This window comes from Capricornis sumatraensis, chromosome 19 (assembly GCF_032405125.1).
Source record: "Capricornis sumatraensis isolate serow.1 chromosome 19, serow.2, whole genome shotgun sequence".
In the NCBI taxonomy this organism is placed as follows: Eukaryota; Metazoa; Chordata; class Mammalia; order Artiodactyla; family Bovidae; genus Capricornis; species Capricornis sumatraensis.
In genome coordinates, this window is record NC_091087.1 from 8,377,573 (window position 1) to 8,404,932 (window position 27,360).

The 27,360-nt window shown below is 46.0% G+C and overlaps 1 protein-coding gene across 1 annotated transcript in view; it reads right to left on the minus strand.

Moving 5' to 3' along the window:
* ATP10A (ATPase phospholipid transporting 10A (putative)) overlaps positions 1 to 27,360 on the minus strand; it is a 180,744-nt gene that overhangs the window by 53,393 nt on the left and 99,991 nt on the right. The window contains exon 3 of the mRNA XM_068991490.1: positions 5,517 to 5,602. Coding sequence (XP_068847591.1) covers positions 5,517 to 5,602 — 86 coding nt within the window. The remainder of the gene's footprint in view (positions 1 to 5,516; positions 5,603 to 27,360) is intronic.

The window sequence follows — 27,360 nt, forward strand, 5'->3', positions numbered from 1 at the left end:
ACCCACTCTACGGAGGACTTAGGACAAGAAACAGGGCCCAGCTTTACAGCTGGAAATGGAACCTTGAATCAGAAGACAAAACCAACTAACCTCTCGGTTTTATTCATTCTTTAGGAGTAAGTGAAAATGGTTAAACAGTGGCTTCAAAGGCCACCATCACTCTGCCCTGGGGCTGTTGGGCAAGCGGAGCCCCCATGGCCAGAGCCTACATCCACAGCAACTCTCTGGGGCGCCAGGGCCCAGGGCAGTGGAAAAGGTGGGCAGTGGTAGCATTTCCAGCTCCTCTCTCTGAGGGTTTCCTAAGTGCTTCACTAAGGGGATGGGGCTTCCCAGCTGTCACAGTAGTAAGAATCCAGTTGCAGCGCAGGAGACGCATGAGAAGTGGGTTTGGTCCCTGGGTCGGGAAGATCCCTGGGAGAAAAAACGGCAACCCACTCCAGTATTCTTGCCTGGACAATCCCATGGACAGAGGAGCTTGGCGGCCTGAGCAACTGAGCACGCGTGCACAGCTAAAGGGGCTGCATTCAGGTCAATGAGCAGGGGCTTCCCTGGCGGCTCAGCGGTAAAGAACACCCGCCTGCCAATGCAGAAGACACAGGTGTGATCCCCAACCCAGGAAGATGCCACATGCCGCAGGGCAACTAAACCCCGTGTCACAGCTACCGAGCCTGCGCCCAGGAGCCGCAACTACTGAGCCTGAGCGCTCTACAGCCTGTGCTCTGCGACAGGAGAAGCCACAGCAGCTACAGAGAAGCTCCCCTCCTCCAAAACTGAAGGGAAGCCTGCATGGCAGTGAGACCCAGCACAGCCAAAACTAAATAAATAGAGTTATAAAAGCCAGTGGGCGTTAAAGCACACTGGAGTAATGAGGCGCCTAATGCTTTTAAAAGCCTGAGCTATGTTTCATATACTGTGAAATTCATCCATTTAAAGTGTAAAGCCCAGGTTTTTTGGTATATTCACAGAGTTTTTCAGTAATCCCCAGCAGCTAATTTTACAATGTTTTCATCAGAAAGAAACCCTATACCCACTGGAAGTCACTCCCCATTCCTCCCCCACGTCCAACCCTGGGCAAACCACAAATCCCCTTTTTGCCTCTAAAGATGTTCCTACTGTGGGCATTCACCCAATGGGACCACACAGCACGGCTGACCCCACCCTCTGACACCAAGTGCTCCGATTCACATCGGGTCTTTCACTCCATTGTCAGTCACTGTTCTGTCCAGAATTTGCTGGAAGCCAAGGTTCAGAAACACAGGATAACTTTCCTAAGGGGAAGGGGATGAGCTGGGACTCTGTCTGGGGATATCGTGGCACAATCTCAAGCAAGGTTAGTTCTCCAGCTGCAAACCGCTAAGGTTTCACGTTTGGATTAAGAGTGAAACCCACTGGACTACCTGGTGGCCTGAATGGGGCTACAGGGCAGCAGCTGAGGCCGGGCTGAAGGCAGGCCACCAGGGGCAGACGAAGGGAGCCAACAAACCAGAGAACTGGCTCCGCAGCTGCTCTGGCCCTGAGGCTCTGGCCCTGAGGCTAAGCCGCAGCTCTTCAGCCCAGGGCAGCCCCAAGCCTGAGCGTCAGGACGAGAGGCAGGCAGAGGCCCCCTCCCCCGCTTCTGCTTGGCGGAGGACTCAGGACCTGGAGGAGGATTCGGGACCTGGGCCCAGGCCCCTCTCCGAGGCCCTGCTCAGCCGCCTCCCGCTCCCCAGCACTCTTCCTGCAGACCTCTGCCCGAGTCACAGAGGGAGGTGTTTTCAACACACCGCAGCCAACAGCTAGCTCCAGAGCCCCGGCTGGACAGGCCTGTCCACGAGAGGGTCCCATCTGCACCCTGACATCCTTGTAGCAAATCCTAAATACTGCCCAATAGAGAGAGCAAGGCGCAGCTGTAGGGGCGGTCTAGGCACTCAGGACCTGGGTGGGCCAGGCTCTGGTGGAAGCAGTAGGGAGGATGGCCTGTTGGAAAAAGTGAGAAAAAGCGTTTGACAGGGTAACAGGGCTGGACCAGAGCGGGGAGAGGTCCCTGAGGGGGCAGCCCTTGCCGCGTAACTGGGTGGCGCCAGCGAGGAGGACGCGGGAGTGCCTGCTGGAGGCGTCCGCCTGGGCAGCTGAGTTGGCTGCTGGAGGCATCTTCCCAAGAAAGGCCGCAGGGGCTGGCGTGGGGGCGGTGCTCAGGCTGCAGGTGGGTGAGGGCCGCAGGACACCCCCTCCCGGGTCACCGCAGTCCCCGCCCGTGGAGGGCCCCTGGAGATCTCCAGCCGGCCTTTGTTATTTCTCTCTCTCTACCAAGTGTCCCTCTTCTTTTTTCGAGGCTTTCATTCTCGGCTTGGCCCTTCCTTTTCGAGACCCGTTTCTAGAAAGAGTGTTTGAAACAGAAGTCCTCCTCCATCCCCATCATCAGCCCCCACAGCGGGACCCTCCCTCCAGGGCTCCCGCAGAGTCTGCGCACGGCCGCCTTCCTCCCGAGCCGGGCTCCTGTGCTTCTCCCATCGTGCTGCCCTCGGAAGAGCATCCCTGGCCCCTGCTCCCGGCTGTGGGAACCGCTGTCTGTTCCCTTCCTCTCATGCCCTCTGACCCTGACCCACGCTGGTCTGCTGTGTCGCCATCTTCAAACACAACCTACAGACAGAGGCTCCTCAAACCCGTAAATCCAGCTCCTACTCCCCAAACTCCTATCATATGCATTTTTTCTATCAGCTGGGTCATTCCACCAGATGAACTCGCCCGCTCCTCACATGCAGGGGATCCCAACTCCCATCTCTCCTCCACCAGTCTCTTCCCTGATCCTCGCACAGAAGATAAGCCCTCCTGCCGGCCTGCTCGTCCATGTCCACTGGATCTTCCTCCCCAGGGAGTATTCGAGTTCTCCCCTCGGCCTCCCTGCTAACTGGGCTCTCCCCGCTCTATCGTATGACAGCATTGACCCAGAAGCAACCACCGTAATAGTAGCCAGTGTTTATTAAGCACCCTCTCTTCTGAAAGCTTTCCACATACTAAACTGACAAAGCTTTGCACCCATGACACAAGGGCCTCCTGGATTCTCCCTATGATACAGAAGAATACAGTACAGTAGCTCACCGGCACTGTCTTGTTGGAAAGCATGGGCTTCAGAGTCTGCCAGCCTCAGTAAAAGCCAGATGTAGTTAATATCTCCGTTTAACACAGAGGTATTAAAAAGCAAAGATACTTTGCCAACAAAAGTCCACACAGTCAACGCTGTGGTTTTTCCAGGAGTCATGTATGGACATGAGAGTTGGACCACTAAGAAGGCTAAGTGCCCAAGGATTGATATTTTTGAACCATGGTGTTGGAGAAGACTCTTGAGGGTCCCTTGGATGGCAAGGAGATAAAACCAGTCCATCTTAAAGGAAATAAACCCTGAATATCTATTGGAAGGACTGATGCTGAAGTTGAAGCTCCAATACTTTGGCCACCTAATGCAAAGAACTGACTCATTGGAAAAAGACCCTGATGCTGGGAAAGATTGAAGGCAGGAGGAGAAGGGGACAACAGAGGATGAGACAGTTGGCTGGTATCACTGACTCAATGAGTCTGAGCAAGCTCCTGGAGACAGTGAAGGACAGGGAAGCCTGGCATGCTGCAGTCCATGACGTTGCAGAGAGTCAGACACGACTGAGCAACCGAGCAACAACCAACAAACACAGAGAAGCTCCCGAGGGCAGAACCGAGAGCTGCTGACTAGGGGCTGAAGCCCCTCCAGCTCTAGTCCCAGTCTGGGGCAGGCAACAATTGTGTGGGGGTGGTCTCACCACAGGGTGCCTGATGCCCCACACAGCACGAGGGCACTGGCCACGATACAGCCTGGAGAAGGAGGTCAGAGTTGTCACCAAAAGTTACCCATCAGCAAGAATGCCCTCAGAATGTGCTCCCTAGAGGCTACCCCCACCTCCTTCACTTCAGGGTCTGCTCTGTTCTGCCCGCTGGGCCCTGGGTGCCAAGGATGGTGTGATGTGTACAAAGTCTGGGGCTGGGGGTGGGCGGTACGCACAGGGGCTGGGAAACCCACAGAAGACCACTTTCAGATGGAGGCCTGAGTATCTGCCCCCCAATTTACAGCTGACATTTTAGGATTTTTCTTAAGAGTTTTACCCTCTTTTAACCAGGCCCTTTAAGGGGTGATCTAACCCTTCCAAGTTCTAGTTGATCCTCAGGCAAGAACAGGCAAGCACTGGCAGTGTCAGCAGGTGTGAACATCTCTTGCCCTTTATGGTGCATACTTTTCACTCACTGACTCTCCCATCGCCCTCAGCAAGATGGGGAGCCCACTGCATGCACACAGGCAAAGCCTCGAGTGCATGCCAAAAGCTCTTGCAGTGGAGCCCCTCCAGAAGCAGAGCTCCAGCCCTGCCCACGTGTCCGTGGTGGCCATGCTGCACCTCAGCCTCTAAGCAGCATCCTAAGCAGCTGGCCCTGCAGAGCTGGACACTGCGGGAAGCCCCAGCTCCCCGCATCACACCTGCGGCCCCAGGCTCGGGCCCACACAGCTGCCCCCCGGCGGGGCATCCCTGCCAGTGGCAGCTCTACAAGTCCATGTGACCCCCTGTTCTCTCCCACCTCCCTTTTCCCCACACCGCCTGTCCACGGCCTGCACAACTATTAACATGATTACAGGAATTTCCAACCATTCGCAGAAGCACAAGGGTGGCCTTACTTCCCCTGGACAGCCTCCAGCCGAGCTTTAACAAGGACCGCCAGGCAGCTGACCCCATGTCATTCATCTACCTTTCTTGTCTCTCTGTTTTAGAGCAAGGAGCTGGACTATTTATTTAACACGCTCGAGGACTTTTAATTTTGTTTATGTCTCTGTGTTCCCCTGACTACAGTGAAATAAACAAGACAGAAGGCATTTCTTTGTATTCAGTTCACTGCATTATCCCCAGAGCCTTAAAAAGGGCCTAGCACATAGTAGGTGCTCAGCAGATACTTGTTCACTGGCTGAGAGTATGAACGAAGGCATGACCTCCCAGGCAGGTTCCTTCTGCCTGGCGTCTGTACTTCCACTTATGGGGTCACGTGCAGTCATCGTGTTTCTCACCCCCCACCTTCCCAGGCTGCTGGACAGAGGGGATCTGACCAGCGTCCACTGCTGACAGACTCCTGTCAAGCAGCCCCATAAGCTCAGGGACACGGCAACAGTCCTGAAAAGCTGCACTCACACATAGACACACACTGCCTTATACTATACACCGTGGGCCGTCCAACAACATGGGTTTGAGCTGTGTGGCTCCACTTATTCCCAGGGTTTTTTTCGGTAAACACAGCATTACACCATCCAAGCTTGGCTAAATCCACAGATGCAGAAGTGCAGATCCAGAGGGCAGACTTTGGGACTTAAAAATCCGTGGTTTTGGTACCCTGGCAGGTCCTGGGATCAATCCACCATGGACACTGGCAGGGGTTGGCACCCCACACCGGAAGCTGCTCAAGGGTCGACTGTACACACTCATATCGTTTGTCAAACAGAAGGGTAAGCCCAGGCAGAGGTCTATACTCACATGCACCCACGGAACCTAGTCAGGTCGTTGTTGGGCTTCTCACACTCGATTATGCTGGTGAACGTCAAAGGATTGAATTCGGAGACCTAAAATAATAGCAGGAGCACATTAGAGAGATCTGGGGTCAGCCTTGTCCATCTAACAGTCACTTGCTTCTTGGTCTCCCACCCACAGTGGCAGCATTTCATGAAGGACTCTGTGTTTGTAACCTGTGCGTGCACACACACACGTGCGCGTGCACACACACAGTGCTTGGCCTGTGCATTTTTGTTTCTACAGTGAATGACAGCCGTCAGTGAGCCCACAGGACTGTAGCTTTAATGTAAATTTAGCATATATGGTAGGAGAGGGCAGGGATGAGTTGAGTTTCTTGAGACAGATCAGCACCTTCCAACTTTCTACACGGATTCGGAGAAGCAGCTTCCATCTGAAAAAAAGGAGCTTAGGATAAAAATATCATTTCCTCAACATGCTCTAAAAATTCTTCACAGATATCTGGAGGCAAACATTTAAATAATCTGTGTGTAAGCCAATCATTTCTTTATCTTTCTGCTTGATGAAAAAGTCAGAGCTCACCACAAAGGAAACCCTTCACTTAGAGTCTGGCACCAAGAGATGAAGCGAGGCCTGGCTCGTGTGGAGAGATGCGTGCGGAGAGCGAAAGGGCAAGAATGGTGAGTGGCGGGCAGCGAACGAGAGACACCGGGACACACCTCCAGTGTAAACTACTGAGGCCCATCTACACAGTTTTAAAACCAGCTTGCTTTGATCAGAGTGGCCATTCTCTTTTATCCACCAAGTGTCACCACGTGGTTAAAAAAAAAAAAAAAAGATCTGTCTTGGCTCACGCAAGCCTAGCATCACAGAAAAAGGTTAACTGTTTAAACATCAGAGCGATGGTAGAAACACTGGTGACCCCCCTTCCAGGTAACGGTTACTCCAACACAACAGCGCCCCTGACTTGGCAGAGAAGATCGCTGTGAAGGTAATGACTCCAAAGTCAGCCTGACTCTTCTCCAGGGTGTCATGGACATTGCAAGAACTCAATACATAGCAGTAGCTCGATTCCATAGCTGAAAAGAAAGCGCCACTTTAAAGACTCTTCTTGAAGTTTCATTAGCTATGGGCGCCTCTCTCCGTGGACTGAAATGCCCTCTGGCTCTGCTCCAGAGTATGGCTATGCTTGGAGGAGTGTGTTTATTTCAGGCCTTGTGGATCCTCCTGAAGCCAGGCAGTTGCCTTTTCCAGAGCAGACCTCTGCAGATGCAACGCCCAGGACGGCCCCGAAGGGGGTGAGTTCCCCAGCACACGAGGGTTATTCTTGGCAGACAGGGAGGGTGGACTTAAAATACTCTGTCTCTGTTTATGATTCTTTCTCTCGAAGAAAAATGTAACGTGCATGGCTCAGAGACTAGAACATTCTGTCTCTGGAGCATCAGAGCTGCCTTTGTAACGTTCTACCAATAAGCCTGTGCCCTAGGGAATGTGTGTACCCAGGGCACGGGATGCCTGCCTTCGTCTGCTTGTTGGGGAGGATTTTTAGACCTGGAGGGACCCGCAGAGACTGTTCTGGGTTGAATTGTGTTTCCCCACTCCCACCCCCAGAATCCACATGTTGAAGTCCTAATCCCCAGGACCCCAGAATGTGGCTGCATTTGGACACAGGGTCTTTACAAAGGTAAGTAAGGCAAAATGGGATCATTAGGGTGAGCCCCCATCCCTCATGCGATCTGCCTGGTGTCCTGCTAAGAAGAGGGAATCTGCCAGCACGTGGACATGCACACGCGCACACACACATGCGCGCGCGCGTGTGCTGAGGGATGACTGAAAAGAAAGAGGGCGGAGACACCCATCTACAAACCAGGGAGAGGAGCTTCAAACAGAGCAATGCTGTGGACACCTTGACCTTGGACTCTGCGGCCTCCAGCACTGCGAGAAAATAAATTTGTTGTTTAGGCCATTCTGTAGCCCTAACAAACTAATATAGTATAGAGCCCATCTTTAACTTTCCCATTTAAAAAGAGTTTTGTGTCCGGAGCACATCTTTTGGATGAGAAAATTCTACTTACCTTGATTGTTTCCAACTTAACTGACAATCTCTAAATACCCCCATGTAAGAAATATATTTGTTACTCTCTCCACCCAATCATTTACCCATCTACTTCCTGCCAAACTGTGTTCAAGGTGGTGCCCAAGTCACCCACCAGCCAAGCTCCTGTTGACCCAGCCCCAGAGCAAGGTCAGAAGGTTCAGTCCACCATTCTATGCCAAGCATGCCAACTCCATATTTTTAATATGGGGACGGTGAAAGAGTTCTGGAGATGGATGGTGGGGGTAACTGCACAAGACTCTATGAGACTCTGAATGTACTTAATATCACAGAACTGCACATTCAAAAATGGCTAAAATGGGGGAATTCGCTGGAGGTCCAGTTAGGACTCTGCACTTTCACCGCAGGGGCATGTCAGGGTACTAAGATCCCACAAGCCCGTGGCATGGCCAAAAAACAAACAATTCAACATAACAAAGAGGTTCCACAATAAAAAGTTTAAAGAAAGCAAATATAAACCAACACTGAGAACTGACTGTGAACAGAGATGAGTCATCAAGTAGCACCTAGCTCAGAAGTCCAGGAACTTCAGCACAAACGTAGAGCCCCTCATGCGTAAGTCACCGAGCACGCCTCTACACACGCAACCCTGGCGTGGTCATCATGCTCGTCAGCTACAGCTACAGCTGCAGCGTCGGAGAGCTCACTAAATGCCGAGTACCGTGCTACACGCTGTTCATCACCCCTCACAGCACCACAGTGAGGTCCATTTTCAAACCATTTTTAATGTGGGGTGATGAAGGACCATGCCCACGGTCACGCGGCCGGGGGGTGACTGAGGGAGGCTCCTCAGCTTCTCAGACATCCAGCTCAGCAGCCTCGCCAAGACTGCCTTGCACTAATAAGAAAACACGATGTAGATACGTATAGTTATAAAGATGATATATATACATATATGAATATGTATAAGCCAGAAAGTGTACAATTGGTTCGACAGAAATTGCCAAACAAACATGCCTTAAAGTTTCAATGTTTTCAAAAACATGTGTCAATTAAATGTACCCCCTTCCCATCTTCAGCAATGCCCTTGGATGCAGAGTTAGCACCGTTCACTCAAAACTGGAGCAAAGAAACACCAGGAGCCCTAGGATCTACTCCTGGTTCTTCTGATTAAGAACTGCGGGCCTCCTGGCATTTAGACTCAGCTCTCAAGTCTCTGGAGACCTGTGGAATCACAGGTCCACGACTGCAGAGGTGATTCTAACCGCTCCCCGCACCGCAGCGGCCCTGGCGCCGGGGGCACTGCAGGAGCAGCGTGGTCAGCAGGGGTCACGCGGCAGCCCTTTGCCGCCCGCTCCCCGCGCTGGGGCCCAGCGTGCCCACGCCTCCGCCAAGTGTGCTGCCAGCGCTCACTGCACAGTCTCCACATCCCAGCAAGCACCTTATGCTCATGGTTTCTACCGCAAACATTTTCAAAGCTGCTTTGGACCAAGTGATTTGACCTCAACAGGTGGAAAGGAAGGCAGGGCAGTGACGCGGGGAGAGTCCTGGGCCCTGCCTTTGAGCTTGCATTCCCTAGAAACCGGGGCAGTGGAGAGCCTGGTGAGCCAGCTCACCCAGGGCGTGCGGCTACCCCTCCCTGCAGACCCTCCAGAGTCCCTGACGCCTGGCGCCCTCTCAGGCTGACCAGCTACCCCTGGGGCCACGTTCCAGGTCAACCCCACAGGGGAGCCAGGGTCTGACTCAGCAGTGCCCAGAGAAGTCACTGAATGACCGCCTGCTTCATCACGAAGATTCTCTTATCCATACTGAGATTCCTAATTGCATTAAACGAATTACTAATGAGTATTCCATACAAGCAAACGTCAACATTTTCCACCTTAAAACAGAAGCAGTGATGTCTGCAAAAGGGCATTTATAGTCCATTGAAGCAGACACATAATATTTTATCATAAAAGAAGTTCTTTAAACAGTTTACATTGCTATGCTTTTGGGATGAGCATGTGTCCAAGCAGGAGCCCTGCCTGGCTCTCGCCATGGAGCTTCTGGAGTGAGGATGTGTGCCTTGGTTTCTGGGCATTGTGGTCTCAAAGGAGGCAGATGAGAGGACACCCAGAGCCCGGAGCCCAGACACGGGCACACAGGGGAGAGGGCACACGGAGCCCAGATGCGGGCACACAGGGGAGAGGGCACACGGAGCATGGAGCCCAGACGTGGGCATTCAGGGGAGAGGGCACACGGAACCCAGACGCGGGCACTCAGGAGAGAGGGCACAAGGAGCCCAGATGCGGGCACATAGGGGAGAGGGCACACGGAGCCCAGACGCGGGCACTCAGGAGAGAGGGCACACGGAGCCCAGATGTGGGCACATAGGGGAGAGGGCACACGGAGCCCAGAGCCCAGACGCGGGCACACAGGGGAGAGGGCACACGAAGCTCAGATGTGGGCACACAGGGGAGAGGGCACACGGAGCCCAGAGCCCAGACACAGGTACACAGGCGAGAGGGCACACGGAGCCCAGATGCGGGCACATAGGGGAGAGGGCACACGGAGCCCAGAGCCCAGATGCGGGCACAGGGAGCCTGGAGCCCAGACGTGGACACACAGGGGAGAGGGCACACGGAGCTCAGATGCTAGCACACAGGGGAGAGGGCACACAGAGCCTGGAGCCCAGATGCGGGCACACGGAGCCCAGAGCCCAGACAGGGGCACGTGTACAAGGGTCCCTCTGTTCTCCGCCTCTGGGACTCTGTCCTGAAGATGCCCTTTGTGCTATGTCCTGTCACAATGCTCCTGCACACAAGGGGGTCGCCTCCACGTCCAGCTCCAATATCACCGCCCCGCGGTGGCCTTCAAAGACTGGTCCCTCTATACGGCTGCTGCCCTGCAGGGCGAGGTCTGTACCTCCATGCAGCAGACATATTCTGCCCGGGGGACTCCGGGGGGCTCCCTGCCGGCTGCCCCCACACCTCCCAGCAGCCATTCCTACACCCGGGGGCCTGGGGGAGGCCCACACCATTCCACGTGGATTTCCATGCCCCCACCGAACTTCACCTGACTGCCCACCCCAGCGCTCCAGGAGGCGACAGTCCCCCGGCAGAGGCTGGGCAGGCCAACTGCTGCTGCCCTGAGCCTGTGTGCCCCCAGCACCGGCTCCTCCCGAGCCCTTGGATTCCCTGAGGACAGTTCTGTTTCCCCCAGACCAGCACAGGGCCTGGTGAATACACGGCCCAGGGGTGACAGATGCTTCTTTTTCAAGGATCTCCCGTATCACACACTTCCAAACAGACCCAGTGCTCCCTGCTGAGTCCTTGGAGGCCTGGACCCCTTGCCTACCAGACATCCCACACCTGGTGTTGCAGCAGATGGGGCTGGCAGGAGGCCTGGGGGACCTCTCTGTGTTCTGGAAAGCCGTCCCTCTTCTACAAGTGTGAATATAGATGTGGAGAAGTGAAATACTTCTACAAGTATTTCAGTTAGAAGCAATATCAAAAGACTTCTTCATAGCCTATAATCTGGCTGCTTCCTTACTGACAATGGGTGAACGATACCTGCATTAATTCAGGCAAAGCATTTAACCCAAATGAATGAATAATTATGCCAGCTCTTGCTTTCCATTTTCAGTACCTGTCAGTGCTTCGGGCATTCAAGAGAGGGCAGATGGCCCAATACTGAATGAGGGGATGAATGAATGAATTTACTTATTTACTACAAAAACTGGACTGCCAAATCAATAGTTTCAATCAGCCTGAAATAAGAAAGAAATTGCCTACCACAGTGTCCTCTGGCACACAGCAGGATCACCCTGATGGATCAGTTTTTATTAAATAACTAAAAACACCAATGAAACCAAAGGCACTCTGGTCCCGGGGGCAGGAGAAGTCAAATGTATGATTCTAACCAGAGTCTTCTCTCCAATTTGTTTCGTATATTCAGTGTAACGCTGCAAGTTTATGCCCAATACAAACAGAAACAGCAGAAATGATGACAAAACACGTTTAAGTAGCTAATCTGTGATTGCAGTAGCGTGACCATATCATTGAACACGTCCCAGATACATAAGGGCACAGGGAGGCTGGAACAGCAGCCCGTGAGTGACCCTGGATGGCGGGCAGTCCCGCACGCAGCAGCTTTTCTGAGGCCACCGCAGCTCCTGACCCCCAGTGTCTCCAGGGAAACAGATGACAGCACACAGGTGTCAGGGGGGCCTCAGCGGGCCTCTCAGGAAGCTTCCTGAGCTCAGTGTCTTTGCCGGCTGATAAAGACCTGATCCAGGCCTGTCTGGGCTGCCACCTTCTTTTTCTAATTGCAAATTTTCCTGCCACAAGTACTTGCCCTGAGATCAAGGGGACCTCCCTTTGTCTTTCATGACAAGGATATGAAGGCTTTTGGGAAGCCTTTCATTTGTTAAATCTGACTTAAAAGTGCAAGATTCAGCCCCTCTTCCCTTCCCCCCTTTCATCCTCTGTCCCCTGGCCTCCTTGCTGGTTCACATTCAAAAAGCCTCAAAGCTTTAGGCCAAGTATAGAGGCTCAGAGTGCTGGGTTTGAGTCCGAATTCTCAAAATTAAAAGCGTTTCTTTCCCTCTCACCACAAATGCTCCATGCAGTCACTGTAGGCTTCACTGCCAGCAGAGGTGCATTTTCTTCTTTTATCAAACGTGTTAAGAGTATCTAAGGGCTGGCTATGCCTTCAAACAGTTAAGTGATAGAGTTGCTTTTATAGAAAATCAACTTCAAAACCTAAATGAGGGTTGTTCTTTAAACAGTCCTCTTAAAAGAAACTGTATGTAATTCAACATGGTGCTACCACATAAAACACATCTGAATTGGTGCTGCCGAGGTGATCTGCTCTACCGGTTGGCAGGCTAGTCTCAGTTTCCAATGTGGACTGAAAAAAATGCACAACCTTGAAGTTGAGTTGTTGCTGTTCAGTTGCCAAGTCCTGTCCATCTCTTTTCGACCCTATGGACTGCAGCACACCAGGCTCCTCTGTCTTCCACTGACTTCCAGAGTTTGCTCAAATTCATGTCCACTGAGTCAGTGATGCCATCAGGTAGCCAAGGTATTGGAGCTTCAGCTTCAGCATTAGTCCTTCCAATGAATATTCAGGACGGGTTTCCTTTAGGATGGACTGGTTGGATCTCCTTGCAGTCCAAGGGACTCTCAAGTATCTTCTCTAATACCACAGTCCAAAAGCATCAATTCTTTGGTGCTTGGCTTTCTTTATGGTCCAACTCTCACATCCATACATTACTACTGGGAAAACCACAGCTTTGACTAGATGGACCTTTGCCAGCAAAGAGATGTCTCTGCTTTTTAATATGCTGTCTATGTTTGTCATAGCTTTCCTTGTAAAGGAGCAAGTGTCTTTTAATTTCATGGCTGCAGTCACGGTCTGCAGTGATTTTAGAGCCCCCAAAAGAAAATCTGTCACTGCTTCCACTTTTTCCCCTTCTATTTCCCATAGATAACTAAGATAACATGATCTCTGTATTTTGACTGTTGAGTTTCAAGCCAGCTTTTTCATGCCTCTCTTTCACCTTCAAAAAGAGGCTCTTTAGTTCTTCACTTTCTGCCATTACAGTGGTATTATCTGCATGTCTGCGGTTGTTGATATTTCTCCTGGCAATCATGATTCCAGCTTGTGATTCATCCACCCTGGCATTTTGCAAAAGTTAAGAGTTATGGTTTATTTGGCAGATAGTCGGAGAAGGCAATGGCACCCCCTCCAGCAGTCCAAGGGGTCACTAATAGTCAGACACGACTAAGCAACTTCACTTTTCACTTTCATGCATTGGAGAAGGAAATGGCAACCCCCTCCAGTGTTCTTGCCTGGAGAATCCCAGGGACGGGGGAGCCTGGTGGGCTGCCGTCTATGGGGTCGCACAGAGTCGGACACAACTGAAGTGACTTAGCAGCAGTCTGAAGACTTTAAGGCTAGGACACAGCATTTCAGATAACGCTGAGAAATTTTTCTGAAGAGGTGGAGTGGGGAGGTGAGGATATATAATAGTTTTTGCAATAAAAGAGTCAGAACATCAAAAGAAAACCAGAAATCTCAAGTTAAGGAATTTAGTGCTTTTCTATGTATGGGAAAAATACAAGCGTCTGGGCTCACTGAAATGGTTCCTGAGATACACACCTCAGCTAAGTATCCTGGGCTTTCCCATGCTGAGGTTTCCTCAGGGGCATCTGTGGGGTGGATACAGGGGTGGCTGCAGGGCAAGCACTGTTTTCATCCTGGGTTTCCTTGGGTCCGCCACCCCCAGGTAATGGCTTGCTGGTTGGACCAGCCCTTTGTTTACTGGTACGGCAGGTGATATCTTTCATCCACACCTACCACGGGCCTCCTGTCCTACTTTCATCACCGTAGGTGATGGGTGATGTGAGGCACTCACCCTTCACAGGGCAGTATGCAGGGAACCAAAGCCTGAGGTGCATTTACAAGCAAGTGGGTCCTGAGGGTGGCTCCCAAGCAAAACCATGTTAGGAGAGAGTCATACTGCTGGTGTTAAAGAAAACCAGGAAGGAGGACATCAAAAGAGGCCAGCTCAGGAGCCCTTGCACTAACCTGGGAAATGACCAAAAGGGCAGCAGAAATGTGGAATTCTAAAGCACAACCAGATCAGTACACTCAGTGTAATTCATGAAAAAAAAAAAAAAAAGTCCAACTTGAAAGATAGGCAATTTGGACCAGATGTCCAGCTTGGAGCAAACAGAAACACAGGCCAAAATATCAAAAATGTCTGCCCAAAGGTGTCAGAGGTTAAACAAGAAGGTGAAGCAGAATCAAATCTAGAAAAGATGAAACTCTGGGGAGTTGAGATTGATCTCTGGGGCCTCTTTTCCCTCGGGGGAGCCTCTGGTCTCAAGTGGAGCCAGTGCTGAGTGGAGGGCCTGAGACAGTTTCCTTCTCCTGCTGGAACAAATGTGCGCTCTTCCAGGTCTGGAGATCATGTGTTGGAAAGGAGCCTCACTGAGCTAAACCCAAGGAGTCCAGAGGGTGGTGATCCTTCTAGAGGCTCCAGAAGAAAAGCTGCCGCTGCCCTTCTTGCAGCTTCCAGAGGCCGCCCCTATTCCTATACGTACAGCTTCTTTCATGCCGCATCTGACTTCACTGTCCTGCCTTCTCTTTTACTTCTAAAGGCTCCTGTGATTATGAGGAGCCTGCCTCAATAGTTTAGGATAATTAGCAATACTGTCCCACCTCAGGGACAGCTGATTAACCAATTTAATTCTATTTGCAATCTTAATTTCCCTTTGTCATATAACACAACATGTTTCCAGGTTCAGGGGATTAAGAATTGGGCATCTCTTGGGGGCTATTTTTCCGCCACCACAGAATTTGCCAATAGAAGGGCATGGATCCCCAGAGAAAGAGAATGAAACAGAAGAAAGAGCAAGCCTTTGTGCAAACTGCTCCCCAGCTTAGAGTCAACTGGGTGGCTCAGAAAATATCAACACCTAGCATTGGACTGAGGTCATTCCAGATTGCGGGAACTCCTAGATAATGAACAAAACAGAGAAAGGATGGGATAAATTAGGAGTTTGGGATTAAAATATACACACTACGATATATAAAATAGATAACCAACAAGAACAGGGATAGGGCACCATACTCAATATCATTAAATTAATACCTGGTAACACAGACATGAACGTGAAAGAGGAGAGTGAAAAAGTTGGCTTAAAACTCAACATTCAGAAAACTAAAATCATGCCATCTGGTCCCATCACTTCACGGCAAATAGATGGGGAGACAGTGGAAACAGTGACAGACTTTAGTTTTTTGAGCTCCAAAATCACTGCAGATGGTGACTGCAGCCATGAAATTAAAAGATGCTTGCTCCTTGGAAGGAAAGTTATGACCAACCTAGACAGGATATTCAAAAGCAGAGACATTACTTTGCTGACAAAGTTCCACTAGTCAAAGCTATGGTTTTTCCAGTAGTTATGTATGGATATGGGAGTTGGACCATAAAGAAGGCTGAGTGCCAAAGAACTGATGCTTCTGAACTGTGGTGTTGGAGAAGACTCTTGAGAGTCCCTCGGACTGCAAGGAGATCCAACCAGTCCATTCTAAAGGAGATCAGTCCTGAATATTCACTGGAAGGATTGATGCTGAAGCTGAAACTCCAATGCTCTGGCCACCTAATGGGAAGAATTGACTCACTGGAAGAGACGGTCATGCTGGGAAAGACTGAAGGTGGGAGGAGAAGGGAACGGGAGGATGAGATGGTTGGATGGCATCACTGACTCAATGGACATGAGTCTGAGCAAGCTCTGAGAATTGGTGATGGACAGGAGGCCTGGCATGCTGTAGTCCATAGAGTCACAGAGTCGGACATGACAAAGCAACTGAAATAAAGTGAACATGTCTTTAGAACCATCAATAATACTTCTGTTGTACCTAGGTTTACTAGAGGTCAATTAAGACTGTATTTCGTTATAACTTTGTCAACAAGAAATGTCCCTCATTATGGAAAATACTTCAGGGAAACTAAGATGTGTTTTCAGTAGAAGAAGGTATGAAAAAAATATTAAAAGAGTTATGCATGATCAGGAAAAACTGGATCACAATTAGCTGGATAAATGGATTTTGTTAGGAATGACACATATGAAAACTGGTTAGAACCAGCTAGATCCAAGATGGTGGAATCGACTTCAGAGCCAACTAGGTCCAAGATGGCAGAGTTGACTTTCACTGGACCTCAAGCCTCAGTATATACGCCCATGATGACATAGCAGCAAGCTAAGTGATACACTCATCAGCATTGACTAAATCTGACCAAATATTCTAAACACTTTTGATTGATTTTTTTGACAAAACTTCCTAAATCGAATTCTGTGGAAGTTCTTTTGACCTCTAGCTAACTTTGGGATTCTTCAGAGGGCCACTGAAACATCCCAAAGAGAGATATGAAACTAATCATGTTTATTTGGTTGGTTATATTATAAGGGAAATATTATCAAATGAGTAATAAATCCTCTCAGGTTATAATGTATGGTAAATATTACAAATATAGATATCCTAGAAGTTATATGGAGTTCCTAACATTCTGATATGTCCTGGTAGTCTAATGGGAAACTTGATGACTTCACAAAAGTCAACAAAAGGACTGAATAAACCAGTGAAAATGCTTACAACTTTGATGGGTTTGAGCTGAAAAATTACAGGTTTGAATCTGTGTTTTCCAGGAGTAGGGAAAACCTTTCCCTAAAACTAGTTATGCCAGTAATTTGGTAAAATTATATGTTATAAACAGATTAAAGCAACTATACTTTCTATCTGACTCCTCCAGAGATTGGAAACTCTTAGGTTTCCAATAACTTTTATCAGATGAGTTAGGAAGGTTATCTAACTAACAGGTATAGAAAACTCAGAGAATTTTTGAAACCTTGAAAAGGGAAGAATTCACCTAGATTTGATAGGAGAAATCTGTCATAAGCCTTTGGCATGACTTTCCCAGCCTTGTTTTATTTTAAAATTTCAGTCTGAAACTCAAAAGTTTCAGCAAAGCAAAAAGTCTATTATAAGTTATGGCTATACAAAATCATCAGGCCAAATTTATTGAGAGCAGACCCATTTTGCAAACAAACTAGCCTTAATATGGTTATATTTGATAAAAATTAGGGTAATTTTAAGAAGAAAAAGATGTTTCAATAAATGTTAAATCCCAGTTTGTTAATGGAGGTTTGTATCTAGTAAGACTCATTTCTTGGATAGTTCTTTGCTGTTAAGCAATATTAATGTTAAATTTAATTGAATTCTTAAAAAACACCCTAAGTTTGTTTCTGAAGCTTATCTCAGTAATCTTTCTTTAGATAAAGATCAGATGCCTTATGACCTGCAACCAGGACTGGAAAAAGACATAATTTAAGGGGCTGTCTCCAGCCTGGATGGAAGAACCTTTTTATCAGACACTCTTAACTGGCTCATGCACAGTGAAATTGAAGGGAAATTGACCCTTGGATTAATTCCCACTTCAAAGGCCCCTACACTAGACTATTCTATACAGAGGACAGCTGACCTGATCTTACCTTAAAATGATGCTCAAATAGGAGAAACTGCACTATACCAGGACGGGAAGAAGATGACATCAGAGGTAGACAGTTTGCCCAAGATGCTGGACCTGATTCATATTATAATTTGCAATGTTTTCTTGACTTCCTGGACCTTTGCATATAAATCAAATGCTTTTCTATCATAAGCCTGATTCTGTGCTAGTTTTAGAAATCAATCCAATTACCTGTGTCTAGTTCTGGGTCCCTTGGTGAATTTCTCTACTCTAAGGCTCAGATTAGTTGGCCCCAAGAAAATTTACTTAAAAAGAAAAATTGTCATATTCAGGTCACTATTGATATTACTAGGTGGGATCCCCTTACCTTGCTAATTAGTGGCTCAGAGGTTAAAGCGTCTGCCTGCAATGCAGGAGACCTGGGTTTAATCCCTGGGTCGGGAAGATTCCCTGGAGAAGGAAATGGCAACCCACTCCAGTATTCTTGACTGGAGAATCCCATGGATGGAGGAGCCTGGTGGGCTACAGTCCATGGGCTTGCAAAGAGTCAGACACAACTGAGCAACTTCACTTTCACTCCGACTCTGCCATAAATTTGAGTTTTCTTCCATTACTCAAGCTCAATCAGAGCAACAAGCAAAGCTCCAGTAAAGGAAAAAATTGCCCACAATTATGGGATAGATTTATATAGATAACACCAGGCTATGGTAATTTAGTTTTAAAGCCTCCTCTATGTTCAAAACAATTAAATCATACTAAGGATAATCAGTCTAGTAACACTAGGAAACCAGGCTATGTGACTTACAGACAGTGCCAATATATAATTTCTCTGGAAGATAAAGATTCATATAGAATAGACTAAGTCAGATGACCTGAGATATACTGGGCTACATCTGATTGAACTTCTTAGCTTAACTCTTACTTACGACTTTACTAATATTGCTTGCTATGTTATTTGTATTGCGCCTGTTTTACAAAATTGCTGTTTCTTACACTGACAAACGTGTGACTGAGGCCTCTGATAAAATAATACATAGTTCCATATGAGATTGATGATGGTAACGGTGTAACTCTAGATATGGGAAGAAGCAACAAGAGGGAACGCTTTCCTTGACCAAGAGGCTAGTAAGACAGGTGGTCCAGAGAGTTTTGGATACTGCTTTATGGCCTAGTCCAGTAATAGCACATTGAGTGGCTTGTCAACAAAATCTCTGCCAGACTTGAGAACAGACATTCTCAGCAACATGTGATGAAACGGTCATGAAATGCCCCCCTTAAAATCATGGTCAAGTTTAATCAAGAAGGGGGCCTGCCAACTGAAAACTGACACTTGCCATCTACCTCTACAAAGATTAAACCATGGCCACTGCAGCTGCTGGCCTTCAACTCCCCTGAAAGGAGTTCAGGGTGGAAATCAGGAACGAGGCACTCTGCTCTGGGAAAAACTGGCAGAACAGCCCTTCAGGTAGCTAGATCTTTTCAGGAGATTTTATGAGTCCAAATTCTTGTTATCTTCTCATACCTAGAGAAACACTGACATCATTAATGGTGACATCTGCTTTGGCTATTAAGGAGAATTTGACAATTAAAAGTCAAAATAGAGTAGCTATGGTTCAGACATCCAAGAAAATAACTAGGTGATACTACGGGTGTTAATTTCAGACTAGACCTTGTACTATGGGTGTAATTTCAGACTAGCAATACTTGTCTGCTAAAAACTTGCTTTCTGAGTCGTGTCAGGCTTGGATGCCACAGACATTCTTAAAACAATGTCTGCAGGCAGCTGGTAACTGCAGCCTTACTTTTTATAAAACTAGGCAACTGGCTACAAGTCTCCCCAAAGTGCCAGGTCCAGACTGGGCTTCACGCCTATTCTTCTGAAAAGAAATGAGATTTATTTTGTCTATTAAGATTCTGGGCTTCCCTTGTGGCTCAGCTGGTAAAGAACCTGCCTGCAATGTGGGAGACCTGGGTTTGATCCCTGGGTTGGGTAGATCCCCTGGAGATCCCTGGATTTGATCCCTGGGTTGGGAAGATCCACTGGATAAGGGATAGGCTACCCACTCCAGTAACCTGGCTCAGCTGATAAAGAATTCGTCTGCAATGTGGGAGACCTGGGTTCCATCTCTTGGTTGGGAAGATCCCCTGGAGGAGGGAAAGGCTACCCAGTCCAGTATTCTGGCCTGGAGAATTTCATGGACTATAGCCATGGGGTCGCAAAGAGTCAGACATGACTGAGCGACTTTCAATTATTTCACTTACTTTCACTTATTAAGATTCCAGCTGTCACTCTTCCAACTACTTCTAACTGGGTCTGTTACACCAAAATGGCAGACCAAGAGATTGAGATTTTAATCATACAAGACTCATATCTAGGACTTGGAATTCAGGAGTACTTCCAATTCAGTGTCTATTCTCCAAACTCTATGCCCCATTTTGACAGGAAGTTATCAGAGTCATAGCTGCCCAGGTCCCTGAATTAAAACTGAGCAGGACTCCATGGAGACCTGAAGTACAGATCCCTTCTGTGTTTCCTGTCTCTTGTTTGTAGGTTACAGGCTTCATCCAGCCTCTTAGACCTGACTCCCAAAGGGCAGATTCAAACAGTTGCTGATCAGGGAAGGGAGGGGATACAGAAACAGAGGCGGAGCAATCAAATGGTGGTATAGCCTTGAGGCAGGGTCCTGGTGCCTACTCAAGAAATATGCATAACAGGATCTTCGAGTCCTTCTGCAGAACCGGGGCCCCCACCCAGGTGGAGGATGGTAACTACAGGCTGAGCACAAGATTCCTGGAGCGCTGCTCTGTTGCCTCACCACCAACCAATCAGAAGAAAGTCACACACCCTGCAGCCCTCACCCCAAATGTTGCCTTTTCTTTCTGGGGCCTAGTGACGACCATCCTGTTAGGCCTCCTGTCTGGCCCCTGTCTATGTCATCTCTGACAGAGGGCAACAGTTTCAGGCTAAAACCTTTTATCACAAGGGTGAATGCAGGTTTCAGGCACAGAATACCTCAACTTAGATCAGGTAGAGAGAGACTTCTGCTCTGCTAGGCAGGCCTACGCCCATGCACAGTAGGAAGAAGTTACAGAAGAAAAGAGACCTCTGCCCAGTTTCCAAGAAGTCTCTGGGGAGGGCGGGGGTGGTGGGGGAGTTGTTACGGGAAGTACACTGTTGAAACCATCCTCCCTGGCCAGGCACCATAGTAACCATTTGCAAGAGTTGTCTTATGACAGGAGGTCATGGTAAGGAATCAGTTCAGTTCAATCGCTCAGTCATATCCCAACTCTTTGCGATCCCATGGACTGCAGTACACTAGGCTTCCCGGCCCTTCACTATCTCTTGGAGTTCGTTCAAATTCATGTCCATTGAGTTGATGATGCCATCCAACTATCTCATCCTCTGTCAATGCCTTGCCCTCCAGCCTTCAATCTTTCCCAGCATCAGGGTCTTTTCCAGTAAGTCAGTTCTTCACATTAGGTGGCCAAAGTATTGGACTTTGTTCTTCAAAGTCCTCCCACCATACAAACCTCCATCCATAGTGTTAGATCTATAGATTTGATAGACAGAGTGCCTGAAGAACTACAGACGGAGGTTCATCACATTGTACCGGAGGCAGTGATCAAAATCATCCCCAAGAAAAATAAATGCAAAAAGGCAAATGGTTGTCTGAGGAGGCCTTACAAATAGCTGAGTGAAGAGAAGCTAAAGGCAAAGGAGAAAAGGAAAGATATACCCACTGGAATGCAGAGCTCCAAAGAATAGCAAGGAGAGGTAAGAAAGCCTTCCTCAGTGATCAATGCAAAGAAATAGAGGAAAACAACAGAATGGGAAAGACTAGAGATCTCTTCAAGAAAATTAGAGATACCAAGGGAACATTTTATGCAAAGATGGGCTCAATAAAGGACAGAAATGGTACGGACCTAACAGAAGCAGAAGATATTAAGAAAAGGTGGCAAGAATACACAGAAGAACTGTACAAATGAAAGATCTTCATGACCCAGATAACCACAATGGTAAGCAACAGAAACTAATAAGCCACCACCAACCAGAAGAGTTTGGGAAAGGTCAAAAGGAGACACCACGTGTCTGACCACCTCCCAGAATCCTTCTTGCTGGCATCCATCTTGGCTGAGAGATGTGTGCACCACCAGGAAGGACTCTGAGTCAGATGACTGGCCAAAGACAACCCAAACAACTAATCCCATCACCGTAAAACCCGAGACTGTGAGTCACGTGGCAGAGCAGTTCTCCTGGGTCCCCTCACCCTACTGGTCTCCACCCGGGTGCCCTTTCCCAATAAAATCTTTTGCTCTGTCAGCACATGTGTCTCCTCAACACACGTTCATTTCCGAGCATTGGACAAGAGCCCACTTCTGGGCCACGGAAGGGGGTCCCCCTTCCTGCGACACTGTGATTATATAACTATCACTCACTTAATATCACTGTATCACAACTGATAACAGAAAAATTGTATAATTTTATATCACCAAAACTACCATTAATTACTTTATAAAATCCTATAATCACCTATAAAATCTATAATCACTTTATAAAATCCAGATGGATATCAGAATTATCTTGGAATTTTTTGAAAAATATAAATGTCCGGGTATTGTTTTTTCGGTTTTTTTTTTTGGCCAGAGCTCCAGATATGTTTTTAATGAGCAGCCACATTTAAAAACAACCAGACTCTATGAGTATCTTTTACTTTTATAGTTTGTTTCACTTTTTCTATGTCATATTCAGTGATATAATTTCATTTACTTTATGCTTTCCAATTTCTCCATCTCTTCTTTTGATGTTCTTTCTCAAGCCTTTATCAAGCATAACAGAAGAATTTTTATATACATATATATAAATAATATGTATAACATATATTTAGAAAACTTAGGAAATTTTGCCTAACTGAAAATTTTATGACATTTTGATTCTACTTGTTTCACTTAATATGAATAGAATGTCAGATTTCTAACTTAAAAAAAAAAAAAGATATGCAACAAGCAGCAATGGTTTATGGTATAGGGTAAATATAGTTAATATCTTGTAATACCTATTTGGTACTGGAAAATAATTTAAAAACTAATATATGTGCATATGTATAACTGAATCACACACACACAAAAATGAATTATACTTCTTGAAATTTAGTAATGTTTATCTTTTTGCCAGTTTTTTAAAATGTCCTATGGACATCTAATTATAACATATAAGATACAAAATTTCAAATATAATTGTGTAGGATATGATTAATATAAATAATTAAAAATAAATATATTACATTTAAATTATTAATGACATCATTCAAGATGCTCCTGCTCTTATTTCTGTCTATACTTGATAAAATATTCTCAGAAAAATGTTAATGTCTCACTATGATTACATATTTTTTCTTTCCCTTGTATTTCTTCTGATTTTTGCTTTATGTATCTTTGTTTCTTTGTTGTTAAGGTGTCTGGTGGTTTATGATATCTACCTTCTTTGTGAATTTTACCTTTTATCATTAAAAATATTCATCTTTGTTTCATTAAAAAATTAATTAAAAAAAAGAAATGAAGAATGTTTTTAACTCAGTGAACTTACAGTGAACCTTGACAAACAAAGTAAGTGAAAAACAGTGATAAAGATCAAATTGGAAATCAGTTACAAAGAAAAGGAAAAACAATAGAGAACAATCATTGAAATCAAAGGATTGTTCTTCGAGAGCCTTAGTAAAACTGATAAACTTCTAACTAGACTGATAAAAAAGAGAGACACAAATTACCGGTATTAGGATTGAGCAAGTATGAAAGCCTGTCAATAAATTCAACAAATTACATAAAAGGGTGTAATTCCTTAAAGGGCGCAAACAACCAATACTCATTGAAGAAACAGGTAATCTGAATAGCCCTGTATCTATTAGGAAAGTGACCTATGATATGATCCTATACACAGAAAGTCTCAAGGAATCCTCAAGTACTATAGCTAATAAATTCAGCAAAGTCACACAGTACAAGTTCAACACACAAAAGTCAGCTGTTTCTATACACTAGGGAAAAACATTCTGAAAAGGAAATTAAATAAAACAACATGTAAAAGGATAAAATATCTGGGAATAAATCTAACCAAGGAGACAAAAGACTTGTATAGTGAAAAATATAAAACATTGTTGACTTAATATTGTTAAGATGCCTAACCTAAGTAATCTATGGACACAATTTAGTCTCTGTCAAAATCCCAACAATCTTTTTTGTGGAAATGGAAGAGTCAACTTTCAGATTTATGTGGAATCACAAGGAGTGCCCCATAACCAAAATAATCCTAAGAAAAATGAAGTTGAAGGATTCACACATCCCTATTTCAAAGCTTACTACTGGCATAAACGCAGACTAACAGATCAACAGAATGGAGAGTCCAGAAATAAACCCTTGTATGTAAGGTCAAATACTTTTTGAAATGAATGCCAAATTCATCCAATATGAAAAACTGGTCTCTTCATCTCTTCAGTAGATGGTGCTGGGTGTCCTCGTGCCAAAAAAAAAAAAAGAAGTTGGACCCCTACATCACACTACATACAAAAATTAACTCAAAAAGGATCAGTGATCTAAATAGAAAAATAAGACCATAACATTCTTAGAAGAAAACACGGGGATAATTCTCCCCGATCTTACATTTGGCAATGAATTCTTAGATATGATAACAAAAGAACAAGCAAAAGAAGAAAAGATTGATAAAATGGACTTCATCAAAATTTTAAAATTTGTGAATGAAAGAACATTATCACTGAACTGAAAAGACAACCTACAGGGTAAAAGAAAGTATTTGCAATCATACATCTGATAAAGGTTTAATATCCAGAATATGCAAATCAAAACTGAGAAACAAAAATAATCACCTCTTTAAAAAATGGGCAAAGAATCTGAGCAGACAACTATCCACAGAATATATACAAATGGTCGATAAGCGCATTAAAAGATGCTTAATATCACTAGTCATTAGGAAGATGGAAATCAAAAGCTCAGTGCAATACCACTTCATACCTACTAAGATGGCTATCATTTTTTTAAGGAAAACAACAAATATTGGCAAAGATCTAGAGAAATTGTAATCCCTATACATTTCTGTTGAGAATGTAAAATTTGCAGTCACTGTGGAAAAAGAGTTCGGTGGTTCCTCAGTAATCTAAACATAGAATTACCGTGTGTGTGTGCTTGTGCTCCGTTGTCTCAGACTCTTTGTGACCCCATGGACTGTGGCCTGCCATGCTCCTCTGCCAGTATAATCACCACATGGCCTAGCAACTCCACATCTAAGAATAAACCCAAAGGAAATGGAAACCCAGACTGAAAGAGATACAAGCACCCACTGTTCACTGCAGCGCTATTCACCATAGCCAAACAGTAGAAACAACCCATGTGACATCAGCAAATGAACAAACAGTGCTATATATCGAATGCAAACAATGGAATACTCAGTTCAGTCGCTCAGTCGTGTCCGACTGTTTGCAACCCCATGAATTGCAGCACGCCAGGCCTCCCTGTCCATCACCAACTCCCGGAGTTCACTCAGACTCATGTCCATCAAGTCAGTGATGCCATCCAGCCATCTCATCCTCTGGTGTCCCCTTCTCCTCCTGCCCCCAATCCCTCCCAGCATCAGAGTCTTTTCCAATGAGTCAACTCTTTGCATGAGGTGGCCAAAGTACTGGCGCTTCAGCTTTAGCATCATTCCTTCCAAAGAAATCCCAGGGCTGATCTTCAGAATGGACTGGTTGGATCTCCTTGCAGTCCAAGGGACCCTCAAGAGTCTTCACCAACACCACAGTTCAAAAGCATCAATTCTTCAGAGCTCAGCTTTCTTCACAGTCCAACTCCCACATCCATGACCACTGGAAAAACCATATCCTTGACTAGACGGACCTTTGTTGGCAAAGTAATGTCTCTGCATTTTAATATGCTATCTAGGTTGGTCATCACTTTCCTTCCAAGGAGTAAGCATCTTTTAATTTCATGACTGCAGTCACCATCTGCAGTGATTTTGGAGCCCCAAAAAATAAAGTCTGACACTGTTTCCACTGTTTCCCCATCTATTTCCCATGAGGTGATGGGACCAGATGCCATGATCTTCGTTTTCTGAATGTTGAGCTTTAAGCCAACTTTTTCACTCTCCTCTTTTACTTTCATCAAGAGGCTTTTTAGTTCCTCTTCATTTTCTGTCATAAGGGTGGTGTCATCAGCATATCTGAGGTTCTTGATATTTCTCCCAGCAATCTTGATTCCAGCTTGTGCTTCTTCCAGCCCAGCGTTTCTCATGATGTACTCTGCATAGAAGTTAAATAAGCAGGGCGACAATATACAGCCTTGACGTACTCCTTTTCCTATTTGGAACCAGTCTGTTGTTCCATGTCCAGTTCTAACTGTTGCTTCCTGACCTGCTTATAGGTTTCTCAAGAGGCAGGTCAGGTGGCCCGGTATTCCCATCTCTTTCAGAATTTTCCACAGTTTATTGTGATCCACACAGTCAAAGGCTTTGGCACAGTCAATAAAGCAGAAATAGATGTTTTTCTGGAACTCTCTTGCTTTTTCGATGATCCATTACACAGTCATAAAAAGGAATTAAGTTCAGATATATGCTGCAATATGGATGAAACTTGAAACCTAACAGTAAGTAAAATAAGTGACAGAAAAGGACAGATATTGTATTAGTCCATTAATACAAAATATTTAGAATTAGAATAGGTAAATTATCAAGGCAGAAGACAGATAAAAGGTTCCAGGGACTGGGAGCATAGCAAGGTACAGCTTAATGATTACAGAGCTCGGTCTGGGGTGATGAAAAGTTGTGGAACTAGATAGTGGTGATGTTTGTAGAACACTGAGTGAAATTTATGCCATTAAATTGTACGTTTAAAAAACAGCAAAAATGACACTTTCATGTTATACACATTTTAGCATAAGAAAAACAAAAATACTGGCTGACACTCACCACACCAAATGTGGAGGAACCAGAATTCTAACACCCGCTCATGCGGAAACAAAACGGTGCAGTCACTTGGGAAAGCAATTAATAGTCAGCAGTTCTAAGTTAAACATACACTTACCACAAAATCGTGCCATTCCACTCTTGCGTATTTTATTTATCTAAGAAAAACGAAAGCACATTTCCATACAAAGACCCAAACATGAGTTTTCACAGCACCTTGATTTGTAACTACCAAAAACAATAAACAAACCAAATGCCTATCAACAGATGAATGCATCAAGGTATCTAGTTGACACACATCTACATAAAGGAACACTACTGGCAATGAAGAGAGACAAATTATTACTGCACAGCAACTCGGATCAATCTCAAAATATCTGTACTAAGAGGAAAAGGCCAGAATAAACAGTACACACTGTATGATTCCTAGAAAGTCCAAAATGATCAATAATGACTAAAAGATTAATGGTGGTCCAGGAACTCAGAGAGGGATGGGAAAGACAGATTAAAACTTCTAGGAGTGACGATGTGTCCACTAACTTGACTGTGGTGATCATTTCCCTGGTAATAACATATGTTGTCAAAACTCAAATTGTTCAATTTAAATATGTGCAATATATATATGTCATAACATCATATAACATATAACATCAACATATAGCATATGTTGATTGCACCTCAGTGAAGCAGTTTTTGAAATGAAAGGGCAGAGTTTACAACTGATAATTAAATAGCAAAAACTGGGGATTTTCTTTTTCTAGTGGCATAGTGCTACTGCTAAGTCACTTCAGCCATGTCCGACTCTGTGTGA